The sequence below is a fragment of the Papio anubis genome, chromosome 8, assembly GCF_008728515.1.
Source record: "Papio anubis isolate 15944 chromosome 8, Panubis1.0, whole genome shotgun sequence".
Taxonomy (NCBI): Eukaryota; Metazoa; Chordata; class Mammalia; order Primates; family Cercopithecidae; genus Papio; species Papio anubis.
The window spans coordinates 61,819,470-61,839,111 of NC_044983.1; the positions used below are offsets into that span (position 1 = coordinate 61,819,470).

Here is a 19,642-nt window from a genome sequence, read left to right on the forward strand (position 1 = left end):
ACTATATCCTCCACTTCTGCACTAGTCCACACCACCATGAACTTTTGCCTGGATCACTACAAGAACCTCCTGAAAGAGTCTCCCCACTTTTGCCTTTGTCCTCTCCAAGACTGAGTGATCTTTCTGAAGCTAAAGTCTGTTCATATCACTCTTCTTCCCAACACACTCCAATGACTTGCCACATGACCCAGACTAAAGCCAACATCCTCACAATGGTCTACTCAACATTCTATGTGTCTTGCTTTTTAAATTTAAAAATATAAATATAGGAAGCAGCATAGTGGCAGTTAAGAGCATGTGGTCAAGGTCAGCTTGCCTGTGTTCAAAGCCTTCTATAAATTATCATCAATAGCTGTGTGGCTATTGGGCAACTAACTTAACCTCTCAGTGCCTACATTTCCTCATCTGTAAAATAATTATAATATCCATATCATAGGGTTGTTGTGAGGATTCATAAATTAATACTTCTAGCATGCTTACAATAGTGCTGAAATAAACATAAAAGTAAAAAAATGACAAAAGGCATTTTATGCTATTAGCAAATATTTCATTATAAATTCTGTATGTAAGAAAACATGTCTCCAATGGTCCTATCTATAAGAATTTATAAATACCCCAGATATCTTTCAAAAAGGATAAAAAAAGTTTTGGTTCAATAAATTTAAGATGAACCATCATTGTTTGATTTTTAAAAATTTATTCCGAGTTTAGGATTAGAATGGATTATCCATCATGATTTATGCTTTTAAATATTTTGGTAATTTAAAGCATCCTGATGCTGAGCTCCTTAAATATTCATCTACTTCCTAATCAATAATACTTTAGTTCCTAAAATAGATGTGATTTGTTCTGTTTATCATATAGATTGATTTATAAAGTGTACTTTATTTTTCTGCTTTACTTCTGGACTTACATTACTGTTTAAAATGAAACAATTTGATCTAAACTAATACAATAAACAAAAGCTTAAGGTGTGTTCCTACATAGACGTATGATAGGCACAGTAGGGAGATGAGTCAGGTGGAATTTCCAGCAGGGTCCCTCAGGAATTGCTTTCTGATCCACAGAGGAGAAGGCCTTATGCCCACAAGAAAATTTATATAGATTATTAAGTGGAAAGACCTATTTAGAAAGAGGCCAAATATGCATTTGAATGCAAAGGAAGTCACAGTATTTGTTCAGAAAACCAAGAGATAGTCAGGGCTTGTGGAAGATTGATGAAGCGGTCTTAATTTTGTTCGAGAGAGACTTTTTTGATAGCCGAGTTGAACTTTTAGAATATATGTTGTGACGTTCTGTTAATTGTGGAAAATTCTTCTGGTTCTAAATGGAAGTTTGGTGTAAACTGATCCTGTTGCTGAAACTCTTAAAGGTCTGTAGGGGTGGGCTACTGATAGCTTCGTGGTAAAAAGAAACTTCGCGTATTTGCCGACAACAAATGTCTCTCAGGCTCAACAGTCGTGCAGATACTGAGAATTCCTCTGGAAATGTGAGGGGAGAATTAGTACTATTTTGCCTATGCACTCGAAACAAGGGACACCATTTAGTGAAAATGTACTTGTCAATCACCGCTAGTCTGAAACTTACCATTTCACAGTATTTGCACTAATAAAGAATATACAAATGAACAGTGCCCTTCTAAAATGCCGTCATCGTTCATTCTTGTCAAATTACACTTTCCTTGTTTTCTTTTATTTTAAAAGAAAATTGGCCCTGAAACACCATCCAGACAAGAATCCAGATGATCCAGCTGCTACTGAGAAGTTTAAAGAAATCAACAACGCCCACGCAATACTTACTGACATCTCAAAGAGAAGCATATACGACAAGTACGGATCGCTGGGACTCTACGTAGCCGAGCAGTTTGGAGACGAAAATGTTAACACCTACTTCATGCTGTCAAGCTGGTGGGCAAAGGTGAATCTGAATTTCCTTTCTTCACAAACAATCTTCTGTAACACCATGATATTAATCACTCTTTTAGATTCCATCTCAAAGGAAGTCTAACCTTCCTGCTATTAAACTCTGGTAAATAAAAGGAGATACTGCTTCCACTGAGTGCTATTATTTAGGATCATTTCTGGTTTAGCTCAACAAATAATTGTAAGATACAACATGATTTAAAATACTTCTAGACATTAATTATATTTGAATTTGGAGCTTCAGATTAACTCTTTATAATGACTAATTAAGGACTGACTCATTGCTCAAAACCAAAAATAATTTATTAGTGTGACAAGCGCTTAATAAATTATTATAGGGCAAATTTAGCCATGTCCTTTACTATCTATAGCACAGGCTACATCAGCAAACACAATACTGGGGAGAATGAGTGGTAATTATGTCAGAGACTCACTTGGAGCCTGCTGTGAGGTAGAGGAGAAAGAAATGAGGGGGAAAATGTGAGAATTTACTAGTGGAGGACAGGGAATTGGAAAGGCAGAGACAGGGGGACAGAGAGCAAAATGGATACCTAGTCAAGAAAAAGGCGACATTTTTAAGGGCTTAGTGCAATCAGAATTGACTTTTGTGTGGTAAATTTTGTTTGGTTTCCTAGGAATCTCTGATATATATATGTTTGGTGATGGTTTTTACTTGTTTGTGAATATTAATATCCTTATCTTCTGATAAAAGTATATTTACACATGGGTCATACATGTAGTCCATCAACATATTTTGTGGACAGTTCACATTCATATAAGTTCCAATACATAATAATAATTATTAAATATCTAAAAAGGCAGGTTTAATAGTAGTATCTGATTGCTATTTTCTTCCACTGAATCTTGCTAAATTGAGTTTTATGTATGCAGGAAGAGAGAGAATATGTTTTTGTACATCAGCATGCAGAAGGATTCTTGCAACCTAGCCTAATTTGCTTACTATAGTCTTCAGAGTTCTGTTTCTCGGGGATACCTGGGATTCCCATTTGAAACCCCTTTCTCTATTGTTGAAGACTTAGGGGAGAGACAAGTTCCTGTTGAGAAGATTTGGAATTTGGAATGAGAGTGTACACACTGACAATGTCATTTATGACAATAGATTGAATGTTCACAGGACCGTACAAGCTTTTGTGGGTTTGCTTGGGAACCCAATCTCTGGGTGTGACATTGTTCCATGGGAAGATACTGCAGAGGCAGGTCCAGATAATTACACATATCCATCTGATGGCACATCAGGGCCTGCCTGCATAAAAATGAGAATAAATTTCCTTGCTCTGGAAGCTGACAAAATTGATCAAAATTAATATGAACAAGCAGAATCGGCCCAGTAGTGTGAGAGATACACAACATAATTCCTGGTGTGGTTCTTTAAACATGAGACCACAAAAAACATATCTTTACCTTCTCCTTGTACCAAAGCCCAGTTTCACGGCACCCATCAGAGTGGCCCTGCATGTAGCAATCATGTGTTAAATATGCATGACATGAATGAATCAGTGTACCACAAAGTTACGTATTTGTAAAAATATTAGACATCTACCTGTGCCTAGTACTGTACTAAGCACTGTAAGGGATAAAGCAAGGTTATTTCCACAGAAGGCAAACAATCAAGTTGGAATAAAGAACAAAACAGTATATGAATGAAAAGAAAAGTTCAGAGAAGAGAACAATATGGGAATTGCATAGTAGAAACAAAAAAGACAAAAATAACTAAAAAAAGGGAGGAGTTTCGTGGGGCAATGGCTCAAGAACACTGTACAGGAGGGTGTGGAGACAGTGAGGTGGCGGGTGTTGTAGTTGTTTTCAGAGTGATTTACCTAAGACTACGAAAATGTAAATTTTCCGTAGAGAAGAGATTATATATTTGAGGAAGTGACTGAAGCTCCCGTACTCCAAGGCACCAGAGGCTCCACCTCACACCTGGGGCCAGAGTCAGAGATGAAGTCAGGGCTACGAAGCATAAGTGCGGCAGGTGAGGGCTGTCAGCATTAAAGATTTCTACCTGAAGTTATTGAAGAAGTACTCAGGCACACAAGTCCTCTTTATCCCTCTTGCTCCCTTAATTAGATAAAATCTGTGGGTTTTTTGGTTTTTGTTTTTGTTTTTTTGAGACAGAGTCTGGCTCTGTCACCCAGGCTGGAGTGCAGTGGCCGGATCTCAGCTCACTGCAAGCTCTGCCTCCCGGGTTCACACCATTCTCCTGCCTCAGCCTCCTGAGTAGCTGGAACTACAGGCGCCCGCCACGTCACCCGGCTAGTGTTTTTTTGTTTGTTTGTTTGTTTGTTTGTTTGTTTTGTAGAGACGGGGTTTCACCGGGTTAGCCAGGATGATCTTGATCCCCTGACCTCGTGATCCGCCCGTCTCAGCCTCCCAAAGTGCTGGGATTACAGGCTTGAGCCACTGCGCCCGGCCAAAATCTGTGTTTTAATTAGAGGTGTATAAACCCCTTTCTTTCTATTTCAAATTGCATATTTTTGATAAAATCATAAATTGATTTTGCTCAATTCACAAAAGCTGACTTTTTATAACTTCACATTGGAGGAGTTGAGAGTTTCTTTTAATTTTTAGCTATAACAAACAGCGAGCAAACCTTTTATGTTTTGGGGGAAATCCTGCTGCTGTTCACCAGGCAGAGCAAATAATTTGTCTGTTTATTACTTGATACAATCATTAATTCAGCTGGTATTTTATAAGCATCTAACACATATCAGGTACTAAGTCCTTCAGTAGGAGGAACTGAAAGATGACTAGCTGACAGTGCCAGCTTGCAGGGAGCTCATGGTCTAGTCCAATGAGACAGACCTATGAACTGATCAATGTTCTAAAAATATCACTTTAAAAAAGCACCAAAGTAGAGGTCTGCATGAAATGCAACTGGGGACAAAGGAGGGAGTCATTGTTTGGGGCAGGATCAGGAAAGATGTCATAGAAGGGATCTTTAAGATGAGTCTTACACACCAGGTGGATATTGTGTTAGGTGACTGGGGAACTGGGAGGTGGACGTCCAGACAGATGAATCCACAGGGAGAGCAGAGCTATAAGGCAAGGAAAGGCAAGAACAGGGCTGTGCTGGTGCAGGGAGGCATTGGCAGAGCCAGATCACTATCATAAGGAACTTGGCTGTATCTCAGAGGCAGGAGCGCCATTGCATGGGTTCAAGAGAACATGTATTTCAGAAAGTTCACTCTATCAGCAATGCACAGCATGGATTTGAGGGAGGCCAGAGGGGAGGCAAGGAGGCCAGTTGGGAGGCTGCTGAAGTGTCCAGACTAGACATACTGAAGGTCTGTTCTGAAGCCCTGCTGGCCAGGATAAAAGCATGAGGGAGGATATAAGAGACTTGAGGAGAGAAGCTCTCCAGGACTTGGTGACCAGTAGGAATGTGAGTGTAGGAGGGGGAGGTATTGGAAAGTTCATTCTTTATCATTCTGGTGAGGATGATTCAGTTCCTCTGGGCAGGGGGCTTGCTAACTCATTTGACCTGCAGAGGTTTTGTTGGTTGGTTTTTTGGTTTTTGTCTTGCTTTGGTCTGCTCTTAATAATGATCACCATATAGCTTAAGAATAAAAAAAAGAAACTCCATATTTTATTACTTTGGCTACAAGTAATTTCCTCTGGGTCTAATTTATTAGGCAAAACTTTACCAGGAAATTGATTTCCAAGGAAGTGAAATCGTTCTTATGTGGAGTAAGGATGAGGGTGAAGATGTGGCCTGTGGGGTGAACTGTGAAGTCTTCAGGTCTCTGGGGGTAACTGGGTGCAGACTTGATTTCATGGGTTCTCCCCTCACCGCATCACCCCTCATCCTCATTTTGCTTTGCCTCTGTTTCCCTAGGCCCTGTTTGTCACCGTCGGCCTCTTGACAGGCTGCTATTTTTGCTGCTGCCTGTGCTGCTGCTGCAACTGCTGCTGTGGGCATTGCCGGCCCAAGTCATCAGTGCCAGAAGAGGACTTCTACGTGTCCCCAGAGGATCTGGAGGCACAGATCAAATCCGACATGGAAAAAGGTGGGGTACAATGAGAGCAGAGGTAGTGAGCGTCCATTCATAGGCCTGAGCAAGCACCAGGTCCCACAGACAGCTATCACTATAGTAGGAGAGCTCCCACAACCAAATGGTTGGAACCTCACAGACTGTCAGCTTTGGCACAGCTTCTGGGGAGAATGAAAAGACTGATACCTTTACCAGGCATAGAGAAAAGCAGTTCCTGATGTCATTAGAAAGAAAAATCATGAAATATGCTGATGATGAAACAAAGGAAATACAATTCAGGTCTCATTACAAGAGAGTGAGCACTGGATTCAGGGAGGATTGGATGAAAATGCTCAGGGCAGGAGAACCAAGGTAGAAATTTTTTGCAGAAAAAGCATTTCAGCCGATTCCTTTAGGATCCTCTTTGCAATAGAAGGAAGTGGGCATCAAAAAAAGTCACCAACCCTTGACTTTGCTTCTTTTTAATGACTTGATTATGAATTTGGGTGAACTAGCAGAGAGAAGTCCTTCTTTACCTGAAATGTAGCTTCTTTCAGGAGTAGCCTCAAACCAGCATCAAGGATGGGACTATTTGCTTTGCTAGCCCACCTCCGTATGTCCATGTGTATGCATGACTGTGATGTAGTACTTGATTCTTCAAGTTCATTCTATCCAGAAATGAAAAAAATTTAAAAGTTTAAAGAAAGATGAGAGCTCACGGATTCGCAGCACCAGGAATACTTTATGGCCTCTGGGCAATGCCTTTGTTTAAAGAAGCTGGGGTCAGACCTGCCATTGTCCCACTCCACCTTACAGCCAAGATCCTCCTGTCATTCTCTCCCATTGTTCTCTCTCATAGTTATCCTGGACTACAGACTTCATTACTGAATCCTCAAAAAAACCTAGACAGCCAAATAAAAGAATTACTTGATAATTCAGACAGTGGCCCATTTCTATCAGAACCGCTAAAATTAGGAACAGTTTACTTTTCTGGACTATATTGTACTCTGATTTTTTTGATCAAACTGAAATGGAAATTCCAGGTCATCTAGCATCAGAGACCAGTTAAAGACTTCCACACACGTTTTATTCCCTATGAAATGCAATGCTAAGTAATATCCAGGTATTAACCACCCTGACTCTAGCTCAGAGGAAGGGGTCTTCAATCATGTGAATTGTGCAGACTCCCAGACTCTTTCAGGATTGGGAGCTCAGAGAGGACAGAAGGGGTTTTCTTGAAACCTGGGACCCCTTGCTGTGGGGACCTATAGGTGGCCAGTCCAGCAAACAGAGGTGGTGTTCTGACCATTTTTTATTACTGACCTTGATGCTAAATTGTGGGCCCATGGTGAAGCCAAATTATAACTCTCCTTTCCTTTATTTGAGATATAAAAGGACGAATTAATCTTTTAATGTGGGCATATACACCAAGAAGACCAAGCAAGCAGGATTACAAGTAAATGGGTTAAGGAGTAATGTATGCATGGAATATCTGCTTCTTCAGGAAAAGGTCCATGACGTTGACACAGCTTGCGTAAGAATGACAATCCTAGGGTCTGAATCCCATCTGCTCTTGTGAAGGAGAGAAACTGTTACAAGATTATGTCAGGGATTGCTAGCCCCATAGACCACAGGATCTCCCATAACATCCATCAACCCAGCCCAGCACTCAGTCACTGACAGAGGACCAGAAGACACAGCAAGATAGGGGAGTATCTTCAACATCCTCCACTGGGTCAACCTAACTGAACTTTTCCTTTACAGTGGGAAAACCAAACCTAGATGAATTAAACTTAGATATCCCCAATCCAGTGTTTCACACTTCTCTGAACAACCTCAGTCTTCCCTGTTTAAAATTAGATAAAAACTCCACCAGGTCATTTCAGGAGACCTTCTTTGTGGAAGATTTCCTTTTTGGAACAGAAATCCATACTAGGTGCCAGATTCTACCCAGATTTCCTCCCTGCTGGGTGATTGGTGATGAATCTACATGTCTCTCACTGTGCTCAGCTCTGACACCCCAGAGCTACCAATTCCATCACAGAGGTCAGATCTTGGACAAAGTAAACCATGATCCTGTTTGACTATGTTATTAAGAATTCTTAACCAAAAGGAAAAGCTTTATCTTATTTCTAAATATTTGACAGCTCATATGCAGGGATCCAGATTTTGTGGGACTTGAAATTTACACAATTTGGGCAAACCTCTTTAAGAAAAAGAACACAAAATTAAATCTGAAAGTGAATATATATGTAGAATGAGAAAAAGAAATCACAACAAATTGCAAGGCTTAAATACTTAAGGATACCATAAATGTCACAAAATCTAGAAAAATAGCAATTGTTTAATTAACTCTCTGGTACACCTCTGCAATATGCTTCCCCTGAGGTTTTGCAGCTACACATCCATTGATTGCTTCTTCATATTAATAGAGCAATAATTTTGTAGTATTTTCTTTTTATTTTCTTTTTCTTGAGATGAAGTCTCTGTGTTGCCCAGGCTGGAGTGCAGTGGAAGATCTCGGCTCACTGCAACCTCTGCCTCCCGGGTTCAAGCATTTCTCCTGCCTCAGCCTCCTGAGTAGATGGGACAACAGGCATGTGCCACCACACCTGGCTAATTTTTTGTGTTTTTGGTAGAAATGGGGTTTCACCGTGTTAGCCAGAATGGTCTTGATCTCCTGACCTCGTGATCCTCCTGCCTTGGCCTCCCAAAGTGTTGGGATTACAGGCGTGAGTCACCACGCCTGGCCATTTTGTAATATTTTCTATGAAAAAAAAATAGAAAAATCTGCCTTTCCTCTAGCATGTTTGATCAAAAAGTTTTATTACTGGTAAATTAGAAAAGTTTATTTTAGCTTTATGACTCATTATTGATAATGTTGTCTACATTTTTAGGGATTGTTGTCAAATTCAGGAAAACACCTGTATAATTTATTTCATATAGAAGATGTAAGATTTGGAGGAATTTTCCACAGAACACCTTTGATTTTGTACATTTCAAACCTTGTTGTCCTTACTCCATCTAATACTCCCAGCATCAGAGCCCAATGGACACATTCACATTGTGTAACATCACCTCTGGTTTCGATTTTCATGTCCCCTCAGCAAGTGAATTGGCACAGTGAGCTGTAGGAGTCTACCTAAAGCCATTTCTGCACTCGTAGGGCTAACAGTAATTAACTACACACAGAGTTGCTGCAAACCACAAAAACATATCCCACTAAATTCAACTGAAACCTAACCCTAACTCTTTATCCCCTTAATCAAATCCCCAAAATGTCTACAGTTCCTCTGTTGCCATTCATCAGACAGAGAAATGTGACAGAAGGGAAGTCAAAGTGGAAAGAGATGTTTTTGTTGATTGTGGCCAAAATATCTTTCTTTTGCAAATTACAAAAAACATGAATACATCGTTAGGGCCCCAATAGGCCCTTGGAAGGCTGTGCATAGGTGAGGATCCTTGAGCTTAAGTTTTATTAACTGTGCAGTAAATCCAGCACTGTTCTTGGATCTACCCTTTCCTTTTAAGGAACTGTGCCTTATTTGCAGTTAGTTGTATTAGCTAGATTCACGTTTGTACTCCATTAACCCAGAGTTCAGGCTGGTTAAGAATGAAAATCAGACTTCATCTGAAGACTAAGCTTTCTGGACTGTGGTCCATTAAATGGACTGCACTTGCATCTGCTCTGCAAAAGAAGGGAACCCACTTAAGGTTCTTTAAGAAAATACACTTGAAAGAGTCTACTAGCCACTTAAAAATCAAGTGACTCAAGACAAAGAATAAACAGCATTCATCAAGGTTTAAATCCATTAGAAGGCACTGGTATGACATTAGGGATTTAAGAATCTTATTTTAGTGATTCTAAAACTTAATTTAAAAATGGCAAACTTTTTCTTACTTGGGGAATCCTTCATTCTTAGGTAGGGTTTAATCATAAAATCTTAGGATTTTAGACTTGGGAGGAATCTGAGGAATCAACCCTCACCTCTGCATGGCTTTTCCAGCCAGCTGCTCATTTGAAAGCTGCCTGTGGTTTAGGACTTTGTTTATAAGTAAGAGATGCCCATAAAAATTCAACCACCAAAGGAGGGCGTAGAGTCCACATTAACTCTACAGTCCACCCTCAGGCACCACTCAAAGATACCAAAACACAATTACATTTACACAATTTTTGTGTAAATTTTTTTTGTTTTACAAAAGTGTGGTATCCACATATTATTACGCCCTTTTCCTGCTTCTTTGCAGAGGAAAATTTTGATGAAATCATATTTATCAGTTCTTTTTAAATTGATTGTGCTTTATTTTGGTGTTATGTCGACAACTCAGACTACCTTTTTGTCATAAAGACTTTCTCCAATGTTTTCTAAAAGTTTTTGAGTTTTATGTTTAACATTTAGATCTATGACCCATTTTGAGTTAATTTTCATATAAGGTGTGAGGTTTAGGTCCAGACTCTTTTTTTTTTCTTGAATATGGAATCTAATTTTTCTAAGACCATTTGCTGAAAATGGTCTATGTATCCTCTACATGGCTTCTACTGTGTATCCTTTGTTCATTGAATTGTCTTTCCCTCTTTGCCAAAAATCAGTTGGCCAGGGTCGGGCAGGGTGGCTCACATCTGTAATTCCAGCACTTTGGGAGGCTGAAGCTGGCAGATCGCTTGAGGCCAGGAGTTCAAGACCAGTCTGGCCAACACAGTGAAACCCTGTCTCTACTAAAAATACAATGATTAGCCGAGCATGGTGGCAGGTGCCTGTAATCCCAGCTAATCAGGAGGCTGAGGCACAAGAATTGCTTGAATCTGGGAGGCAGAGGTTGCAGTGAGCAGAGGTTGAGCCACTGCACTCCAGCCTGGGCGACAGAGCAAGACTGTGTCTCAAAAAAAAAAAAAAAGTCATATTTCTATGGACCTATTCCTGTATTCTCTAGTCCATCCCATTGATCTATGTGTAGGAATCTACCTAAAGTCATTTCTACACTCGTAGGGCTAACAATAATTAACTACACACAGAGTTGCTGCAAACCACAAAAACATATCCCACTAAATTCAACTGAAACCTATCCCTAACTCTTTATCCCCTTAATCAAATCCCCAAAATGTCTACAGTTCTTCTGTTGCCACTCATCAGACAGAGAAATGTGACCTCATCAATTCCACACTGTCTTGCTATCTTGCAGCTTTAAAGTAAGCCTTAAAATCAGGTAGTGTGATTTTTCCAACTTTATTTTTTTTTTCAAAATTGTTTTGGCTCTTCTAGTATCTTTGCTTTGCATATAAATTTTAGAATCAAGTTGTCTGTATCTACAGAAAAATCCTGCTGGGATTTTTATTGAAATTGCATTAAATTTGTAGATCAGCTTGGAAAGAATTGACATCTTTACTATGTTGAATATCTATCACACAGTATGTATCTCTACTTACCCAGGTCTCATTTGATTTCTTTCATGAACATTTTGTAGCTTTCAGCATACAAAGCTAGTATGTCTTGTTAAATGAGTACCTAAGTATTTCATTTTGGAGAGAGTTATTGTAAGTGGCGTTGGTTTTAATTTTGTTTGCAGTTGTTCTGTGTTGCCTTTGTATCCCATGTCTTTGCTAAACTCATTTAACAGTTTGGATTTTTGTGAGTGTGTAAATTCCTTGGGATTTTCTACGCAGACAATTATATCATCTACAAATAGAAACAGTTTTATTTCTTCCATTCGCATCCTTATTCCATTTGTTTCTTTTCCTTGCCTTGTTGCACTAAGATTTCTACCACTTAGTTTGCTGCTGTGCTGTTATTGTCTCAAAATTATTAATTTTTGAATAAGGTACCTCACATTTTCATTTTGAACTGGGTTTGGCAAGTTATATAGCCACTACTGAGGATATTTCCTCGTGTGGACTATAAATCGAGATTTCAAGTTTGATGACTTTTGCCAACAGAATTTTTCTTCGAAGGCACTATTAGCTAACTTTACATTTACATTTTAAAATCTACATTATATAAGGATGTTTAAAAGAACAGAGGAGCCAATCCTCACTGGCAAGGAAAAAGACAAAATGCCTCCAGAGCATAATACTCTGGTTTTAGGGAAGGAGAAAACAAATTAAGATGAGACAAGGTGGGATGGGGAAGACTAAGTGGAGCCAGGGCTTTATATTAATTACCCATCTAAATGCTATGTTACAGATTATTATACTGTACTTGGAGATTTGACCAGCATATGAAGATTACCACAGGAAATTAATTTTTCATACATGAGCACTGATTTTAAGGAAATATGGTTAGCAGTTCTTTCTTCTATTATTCTCCCCATCTTTTATCCAGAAATGTCAAGATGCAAAGTATCGTAAAACTACTATGGGGCAATCTTTACTCCAGAATAAAAGTAATAGCTACTTAACACTTTGTCTTCTTCTATCTTACTGTATGAACAAATAAGAGAAAGGAACAGGGGTTAACTAGGGAAATACATTTATGATTTGAATTCAGTTACTGTAGCAGTCTGTTTTCACACTATTATAAAGATACAAGCAGAGAATGGGTAATTTATAAGCAAAAGAGGTTTAATTGACTCACAGTTCTACATGGCTGAGGAGGCCTCAGGAAACTTACAATCATGGCAGAAAGTGAAGGAGAAGCAAGCACCTTCTTCACAAGGCAGCAGGTGAGAGAGAGTGAGCAAAGGGGAAGTGCCACACTTTTAAACCTTCAGATCTCATGAGAACTCACTCACTATCGTGAGAACAGGATGAGGGACACCAGCCCCATAATCCAGTCACCTCCCACCAGGTCCCTCCCTTGACACATGAAAGTTAAAATTTGAGATAAAATTTGATAGGGACACAGAGCCAAACCATATCATTCTGCCCCTGCCCCCTCCAAAATCTCAAGTCCTTTTCACATTTCAAAACAAATCATGCCTTCCCAACAGTCCCCCAAAGTCTTAACTCATTCTAGCATTAACTCAAAAGTCCAAGTCCAAAGTCTCATCTGAGACAAGGCAAGTCCCTTCTACCTATGAGCCTGTAAAAGCAAAAGCAAGTTAGTTACTTCCAAGATACAATGGAGGTACAGGCATTGGGTAAATGTTCCCAATCCAAATGGGAGAAACTGGTCAAAACAAAGGGACCACAGACCCTAGACAAGTCTGAAACCTGGCTGGGCAGTCGTTAAATCTTAAAGCTCCAAAATCTCCTTTGATTTTATGTCTCATATCCAGGGCATGGTGATGCAAGAGGTGGGCTCCCACAGCCTTGGGCAGCTCTGTCCCTGTGGCTTTGCAGGGCTCTGCAGGGTACAGCCCTTGCAGCTACTTTTCCTAGCTGGCATTGAGTACCTGTGGCTTTTCCAGGCTCTTGGTGCAAGCTATTGATGGATCTACCTTTCTGGGGTCTGGAGGATGGTGGCCTTCTTCTCACAGCTCCACTAGGCAGTGCCCCAGTGGGGACTGTGTGTGGGGGCTCCAAACCCATATTTCCCTTCTGCATTGCCCTAGCAGAGGCTCTCCATGAGGGCTTTACCCCTGCAGCAGACTTCTGCCTTGACATCCAGGCATTTCCATACATCCTCTGAAATCTAGGCAGAGGATCTCAAAGTTCAACTCTTGTGTTCTGCACACCAGCAGGCCCAATACCACGTAGAAGCCACCAAGGTTTGAGGCACCCTCTGAAGAGTACCTTGGCCCCTTTCAGCCTCATCTGGAGCTGGAGTGGCTGGGATGCAGGGCATCAAGTCTTGAAGCTGCACAGAGCAGTGGGGCCCTAGACCTGGCCCAAGGAGCCATTTTTTTTTCTCCTAGGCCTCCAGGCTTGTGATTGGAGGGCCTTCTGTGAAGGTCTGTACATGCCCTGGAGACAGTTTCCCCATGATCTTGGCTATTAACATTCAGTTTCTCGTTACTTACGTAAATTTCTGCAGCAGGCTTGAATTCCTCCCCAGAAAATGGATTTTTCTTTTCTATCATATAGTCAGGCTGCAAATTTTCCAAACCTTATGCTCTGCTTGCCTTTTAAACATAAATTCCAATTTCAAACCATCTCTTTGTGAACACGTATAACTGGCTTTCAGAATCAGCCAGATCACCTCTTGAATGCTTTGCTGCTTAGACATTTCTTCCACCAGATACCCTAAATCATCTCTCTCAAGTTCAAAGTTCCACAGATCTCTAGGACAGGGGCAAAATGCTGTCGGTCTCTTTGCTAAAGCATAGCATGAGTGACCTTTGCTTCAGTTCCCAACAAGTTCCTCATCTCTGTCGGAGATGACCTCAGCCTGGACTTCATTGTCCATATCACTATCAGCATTTTGGTCAAAACCATTCAACAAGTATCTAGAAAGTTCCAAACTTTCCCACATCTTCCTGTCTTCTTCTGAGCCCTCCAAACTGTTCCAACCTCTGCCTGTTACCCAATCCCAAAGTCATTTCCATATTTTCAGGTTGTCTGTATAGCAGTACCCCACTCTGCCTGTACCAATTTTCTGTATTAGTCTGTTATAAAAATACCACTCTGCTATAAAAATACCACCTGAGACTGGGTAATTTATAAACAAAAGAGGTTTAATGGACCTCGCAGTTCTGCATGGCTGGGGAGGCCTCAGGAAATTTACAATCATGGAGGAAGGTGAAGGAGAAGCAAACACCTTCTTCACAAGGTGACAGGAGAGAGAGGAGTGAGTGAAAGGGAAGTGTCACACTTTTAACCCAATCAGATCTTGTGATAACTCACTGTCATGAGAACAGCTTGGGGGAAACCGTCTCCATGATCCAGTCACCTCCCTCGACACATAAGGATTCCTACTCAAAATGAGATTTGTGTGGTAACACAGAGCCAAACCATATCAGTGACCAAACACCACAAATTTCACTTTTAAGTACATGTTATAGGACATTATAACTATTTCTTAATTTATGAAAATCCAAATTTGAAATATCAAATCTTTCTTAATTGTTGACTTATAAAAACTATTAGAAATATTTCTCACCTGCCTTAAGAGAGTTTTAACAATTCTAATTATGTATCTAAGACTTTGTCTTGTGTATTTGTTATTGTATGCATATTCAAACATGCCTACTCCTTGACTCTAGCTGAAGTCTAAGATACCTTTTGATGATATAAAATTGTACCAAACTCTGTTCAATAGTGGTGTTACAATGTGGGATTTGGTAGCAAAGGGGATAGATTTGTTTGGGTTTTTATGTCCCTTTAAACTATATCAGAAAGTATAATCCAGCTTCTACCTTTAAGAAATAAATGGGGGAAAGTTCAAACAGTGGCATCTTCAGTATTCACTGGCAACTACAGAACTTATAAGTGGATTCCTATGTCTTTCTTAAAATAGAAATATACTCCCAATATACTCCCAAAATGGGACCCCAGGAACACAGAGGCATTCTGTTGTTCTTATGAATCAATCAAGATCAAATGGAAGATAGATAGTGTCTTGGGGGAACCCTTCCCCAGTATTGTTGTCTTTGAAAATTTGAAACCTTAAAGGTAAAAGGTAATAGGTACCAACTTATTTCCCTTACTTTCATATGCTCACAAATTAGGAGTTCTACTTTGTGAAATTTTGGGTGGTATGTTTAAAAAAAGCTCACTTAGACCCTATACTCCTCTAGCAGCTGAAAGCCACAATGAAATAGAATTCCACTATGAGGGCCTTACAGACCATCTTGAGAGAGAGCCTTATTTCGTGGGACAATGTATCTGTATGTAGTATATGTGCTTGCATGCGTGTGTGTATGTGTATGTGTGTGTGTGACAGAGAGAGAGAGAGAGAGAGAGAGAGAAGGTATGGAGCAAGAGCCCAAATTGGAACCAGTTACCTCTGAACACCCTGACAAAGCAAACCCACAATATAAGAGCTAAATTCAGTTTGATTTTTCCAAGCTGAAGGCAGTGGAATGACCTCCAACCAAAATTTCCAGCTAAACCCTAAAAAAACAAAACAAAACAAAACCAAAACCCTAAACAAAACAAAACAAAACAAAAAACTGTGGAGTCATGATTGCCCCAATTTTTTTTAAAGGAGGGAGAATAAAAGAAAAAGAGTTTTATACTATTGACCTTGTATCTAAAAATGTGAGATTCAGTTCATAGAAAAATCTGTTGACTGCTTAACTGTTCTTGCCACTCACCTGGATAAAACCCAAATACATTCACAACCACAAAACCACTGAGATGAAGAGGCCATATGGCTTGTAATTAGACTCTCACTCTTGGCCAAGATATTGAGACATTTATTACATTTGCTATTTAGTATTCATCACATCTTACTGCCCAGGGAAAAGGCACCAAGGAAGAGATTAAATTCATCCTTCCCCTTTTTGCCACTCCCCACATATCATGCTTCCTCCTACCCCTTTCCCTCAATCAAAAGGAATCAATTTCTAGAAATAATGCATGGAAAACAATGCTTGCAAGTCAAGAGTGCTGTGCTTCTTCTTTATATGGAAACAGCAAGAAAGTACCATCAAGGTCTTAGGCCAGAGCAGTAGGACAGGTTTGTCAGCTCTGAATACTCCCCCAAAAAGCAGCTCAAAGTGAACCCAAGATTTCTTTGATTTTTGGCCATTAAGGTTCAGTGAGCAAACTTACTGGTCAGGTTTATTGAGATAGTCTTCAGACAGCAAACATTTACTGATCACTTAGTATTTGCCTGATGCTATACCAGGGGCTAGAGAAAGTAAAGACATAGTTCCTGGTACTTTGGACCTTACAAACTAGCAAGGGAGATGGGGAGACAAATATTAAATAAATAATCACACAAAGAACTAGTTAATTTACAGGTACATAAGCCTGCCAAAGAAGAAGTACAGGGGCTGTGAAAGTGAGCACTTGGGGCCTCACCTGCATACAGGTTGAGGACACTTTCCCAGGAAGTGACATTTAAAGCAGAAGACTTTAAGAAGGAGGAGGAGTTGAGGGGTAGGGGACTCTGGGGATGGTGCACTGTAGAAGGGACCAATCTTAGTACAAGCAAAGAACTATCACAGCCTCTCCCCATATTCTTATGGATAAGATGGTGAATGGTGCTTTGCATGCCAGGCAAGGCAGGTAGAGTCATATTGGGCTGTTCTATTGAATAGTTTTATCAGGTAATCGAATGAAGCAGAAGTTGTGCAATGACTATTTTTGCAAAGAAACCCAAACTGAGATATGCTTACACAAAGGTTCAAACCATCAAAATGAAACGTGATAAGTGGAAGTAGCTGGAATCCCCAACAGTTTGCTAGAGAAGTGCAAGAGTGGTAGGATTACCTAGGGAAGGGGGAAAAGGACTTGAGAGACTCCATGGAGAAAAATGCAAAAATATAGAGGGGAGGTAAAATATTATTCTGCCATAAAAAGCAATGAGGTAGTGATACATGTGGATGCTACAATGTGGATGAACCTGGGAAGATCATGCTAGACGGAAGAAGTCAAACACAAAAGGACAAACATTGTACGATTCAATTTATATTAAATATTCAGAATAGGTAAATCCAAAGAGGCAGAAAGTAGATTGGTGGTTGCCAGGGCCTGTGGCGCGGGACAAATAGGGAGCAACTGTTTAATGGGGACTGGGTTTCCTTTTGGGGAGATAAAAATGTTTTGCAATTAGACAAAGTGTGAGTCATACATTAGCTGTATTTGTACTCAATGCCACTGAAGTGTTCATTTTAAAGTGGTTGGTTTTAAGTTATGTGAATCTCATTTCAATCTTAAAAATATATAGTAGGGGAGAGGGTAGACCAAGATTTGACTAGAGAAAGAAACTGAACACCCTTCCTTCAGAAAAGGAGAATCCTTTGTTCTCTGCAAATTCATGCAGCACAGCGAGTGGAGGATATCACAGGCCTAAGGAAGGCATTAAAATTCCCGAAAAGGGACAGCAAAAAGGTGACTCAGCCTTTTATGCCAGCTAACCTTTTACGCCAGCTAACTTGAGGGCAGTCCACCCCAGGGACTAAGACAGAGGGCTGTGGAGTCAGACAATCCTGGCTCAGGCCTCAGCTCCCTAATTACTGGTTGAGGTTCTGGGGATAATTTACCTAACTCCTTTATCTGTTATTGTTTTTCTCAAATATTAAATAGATACAAATAAATATGACCTGGGTTTCTACCTCAGAAAAAGAATGTTACCATCACCTTTAGAGCTCCTTGTTTGCTCTTCAGACGTAATGATCTTAAATCATGTGTGACCAGTTCTTACTATTCTTTTTAGTATTACAACTTTATTTATAATCCTAATGGCATACTGCTTGGTTTTCCCTATTTTTGAACTTCAAGTGAATAGATTTACATGCAATAATTATCTTTCTTCAACTTTCTTTATTTTTACTGTGTAATATTTCTTTTTTAAAAAAAGTAGTTTCAACTTTTATTTTAGATTCGGGGGTACATGTGCAGGGTTGTTACATGGTATATTGTGTGACGCTGAAGTGTGGGGTACAGATCCCATCACCCAGGTAGTGAGCATAGTACCCAATAGTTACTTTTTTAACCCATGCCCCCTTCTCCCCTCCCCACTCTAGCAGCCCACAGTGTCTGTTATTCCCATTTTATGTCTATGAATGCTCCATTCAGCGTTGTCCTTCTGAGATTCATTCACATGATGGCTGTCATTCATGTATTTTCACTGTTGTATAATATTTTGGGTGGCCATCCCATAATTCACTTATCCATTCTACTGCTAATGGACATTTGAGTACCGTCCACTTTTTGACATTACAAACGGTGCTGTTATGAATGTTCTTGCATGTATTTTCTGGTGCATGAATGCTAGAGTTTTTCTCGGTATATGTATACAGAGGATGTAATTTTTTAGTCAAAGCATACACACTTATATAACTCATTAGGTAACACTGAGCAGTTCTGCAAAATCATTGCACTAATTTACATTCCCACTAACAGTTAACGAGAGTTCCTGTTGCCCTACACCCTTGCCTACATTTGACATCCCCAGATGGTAAATGTGTGACAATCTTATAGGTGGGAAACGGTGTGCCATTGTGGTTCTAGTTTTTATCTCCTTGATTAAAGTTGACATCTTTTCATATGTTCATTGTTCATTGGGGTTTCCCCTTCTATGAAATGCCCATTCAGATCTTTTGCAGGTTTTAAGATTGTATCATCTGCCTTTTCCTTACTGATTTTTAAAATATTCTGGATATTGATTCTTCATTGATTATGTTTATTTAGAACATATTCTCCCAGTTTGTGACTTGGTGTTTTACTCTTTATGGCATCTTTTGATGAATCAAAGTTCTTGATTTTAATGTTGAAAAGTGAAAAGTCTTTGCCTTTATGTTTAGTGATTTTTGTGTTTTGATTAAGAATTCCTGTACTAACTCAAACATATAAAGATATTCTCTGATATAGATTTTCAAAGTTTTATAGTTTTGCCTTTTCACATATACGAGTTTAATCACCTGGAATTGATTTTTTACATGTGGTATCATGTGGGACTCCAATTTCATTTTTTTTCCAGATAGAAAACAAATTGTTTCAGCACACTGATTTCTAATTTTGGTTTTAATAAACATTAAGTTTCAATAGATATATGGAGCAGTTTCTGGGCTTTCTGTTCTAGTCCATTGGTGATTTTGTTTATTTTATGCAATACCAAGCTCACTTACAATAATCCCTAATATCTGTTTAAGCAAGTCCTCCTCCCTTGTACTTCAAGAGAGTCACATATCCTTAGTAATTTGCTTTCTTATATAAATCTCAAAATCAGGTTTTTGTCAAGT

General features: G+C 39.6%; 1 protein-coding gene across 3 annotated transcripts in view; it reads left to right on the top strand.

Moving 5' to 3' along the window:
• Positions 1-19,642, top strand: part of DNAJC5B (DnaJ heat shock protein family (Hsp40) member C5 beta) — an 80,983-nt gene that overhangs the window by 55,306 nt on the left and 6,035 nt on the right. The window contains exons 4-6 of one of the 3 annotated variants that reach the window (XM_009213117.3): positions 1,704-1,917; positions 5,779-5,950; positions 12,094-12,307. In XM_009213117.3, the coding sequence (XP_009211381.1) occupies positions 1,704-1,917; positions 5,779-5,950; positions 12,094-12,131 (424 nt within the window). In that variant the 3' untranslated portion in view covers positions 12,132-12,307. Of the gene's footprint in view, positions 1-1,703; positions 1,918-5,778; positions 5,951-7,418; positions 7,587-12,093; positions 12,308-19,642 lie in introns of those variants that run through there. The other 2 variants (XM_009213118.2, XM_009213116.2) reach the window with 2 other exon arrangements.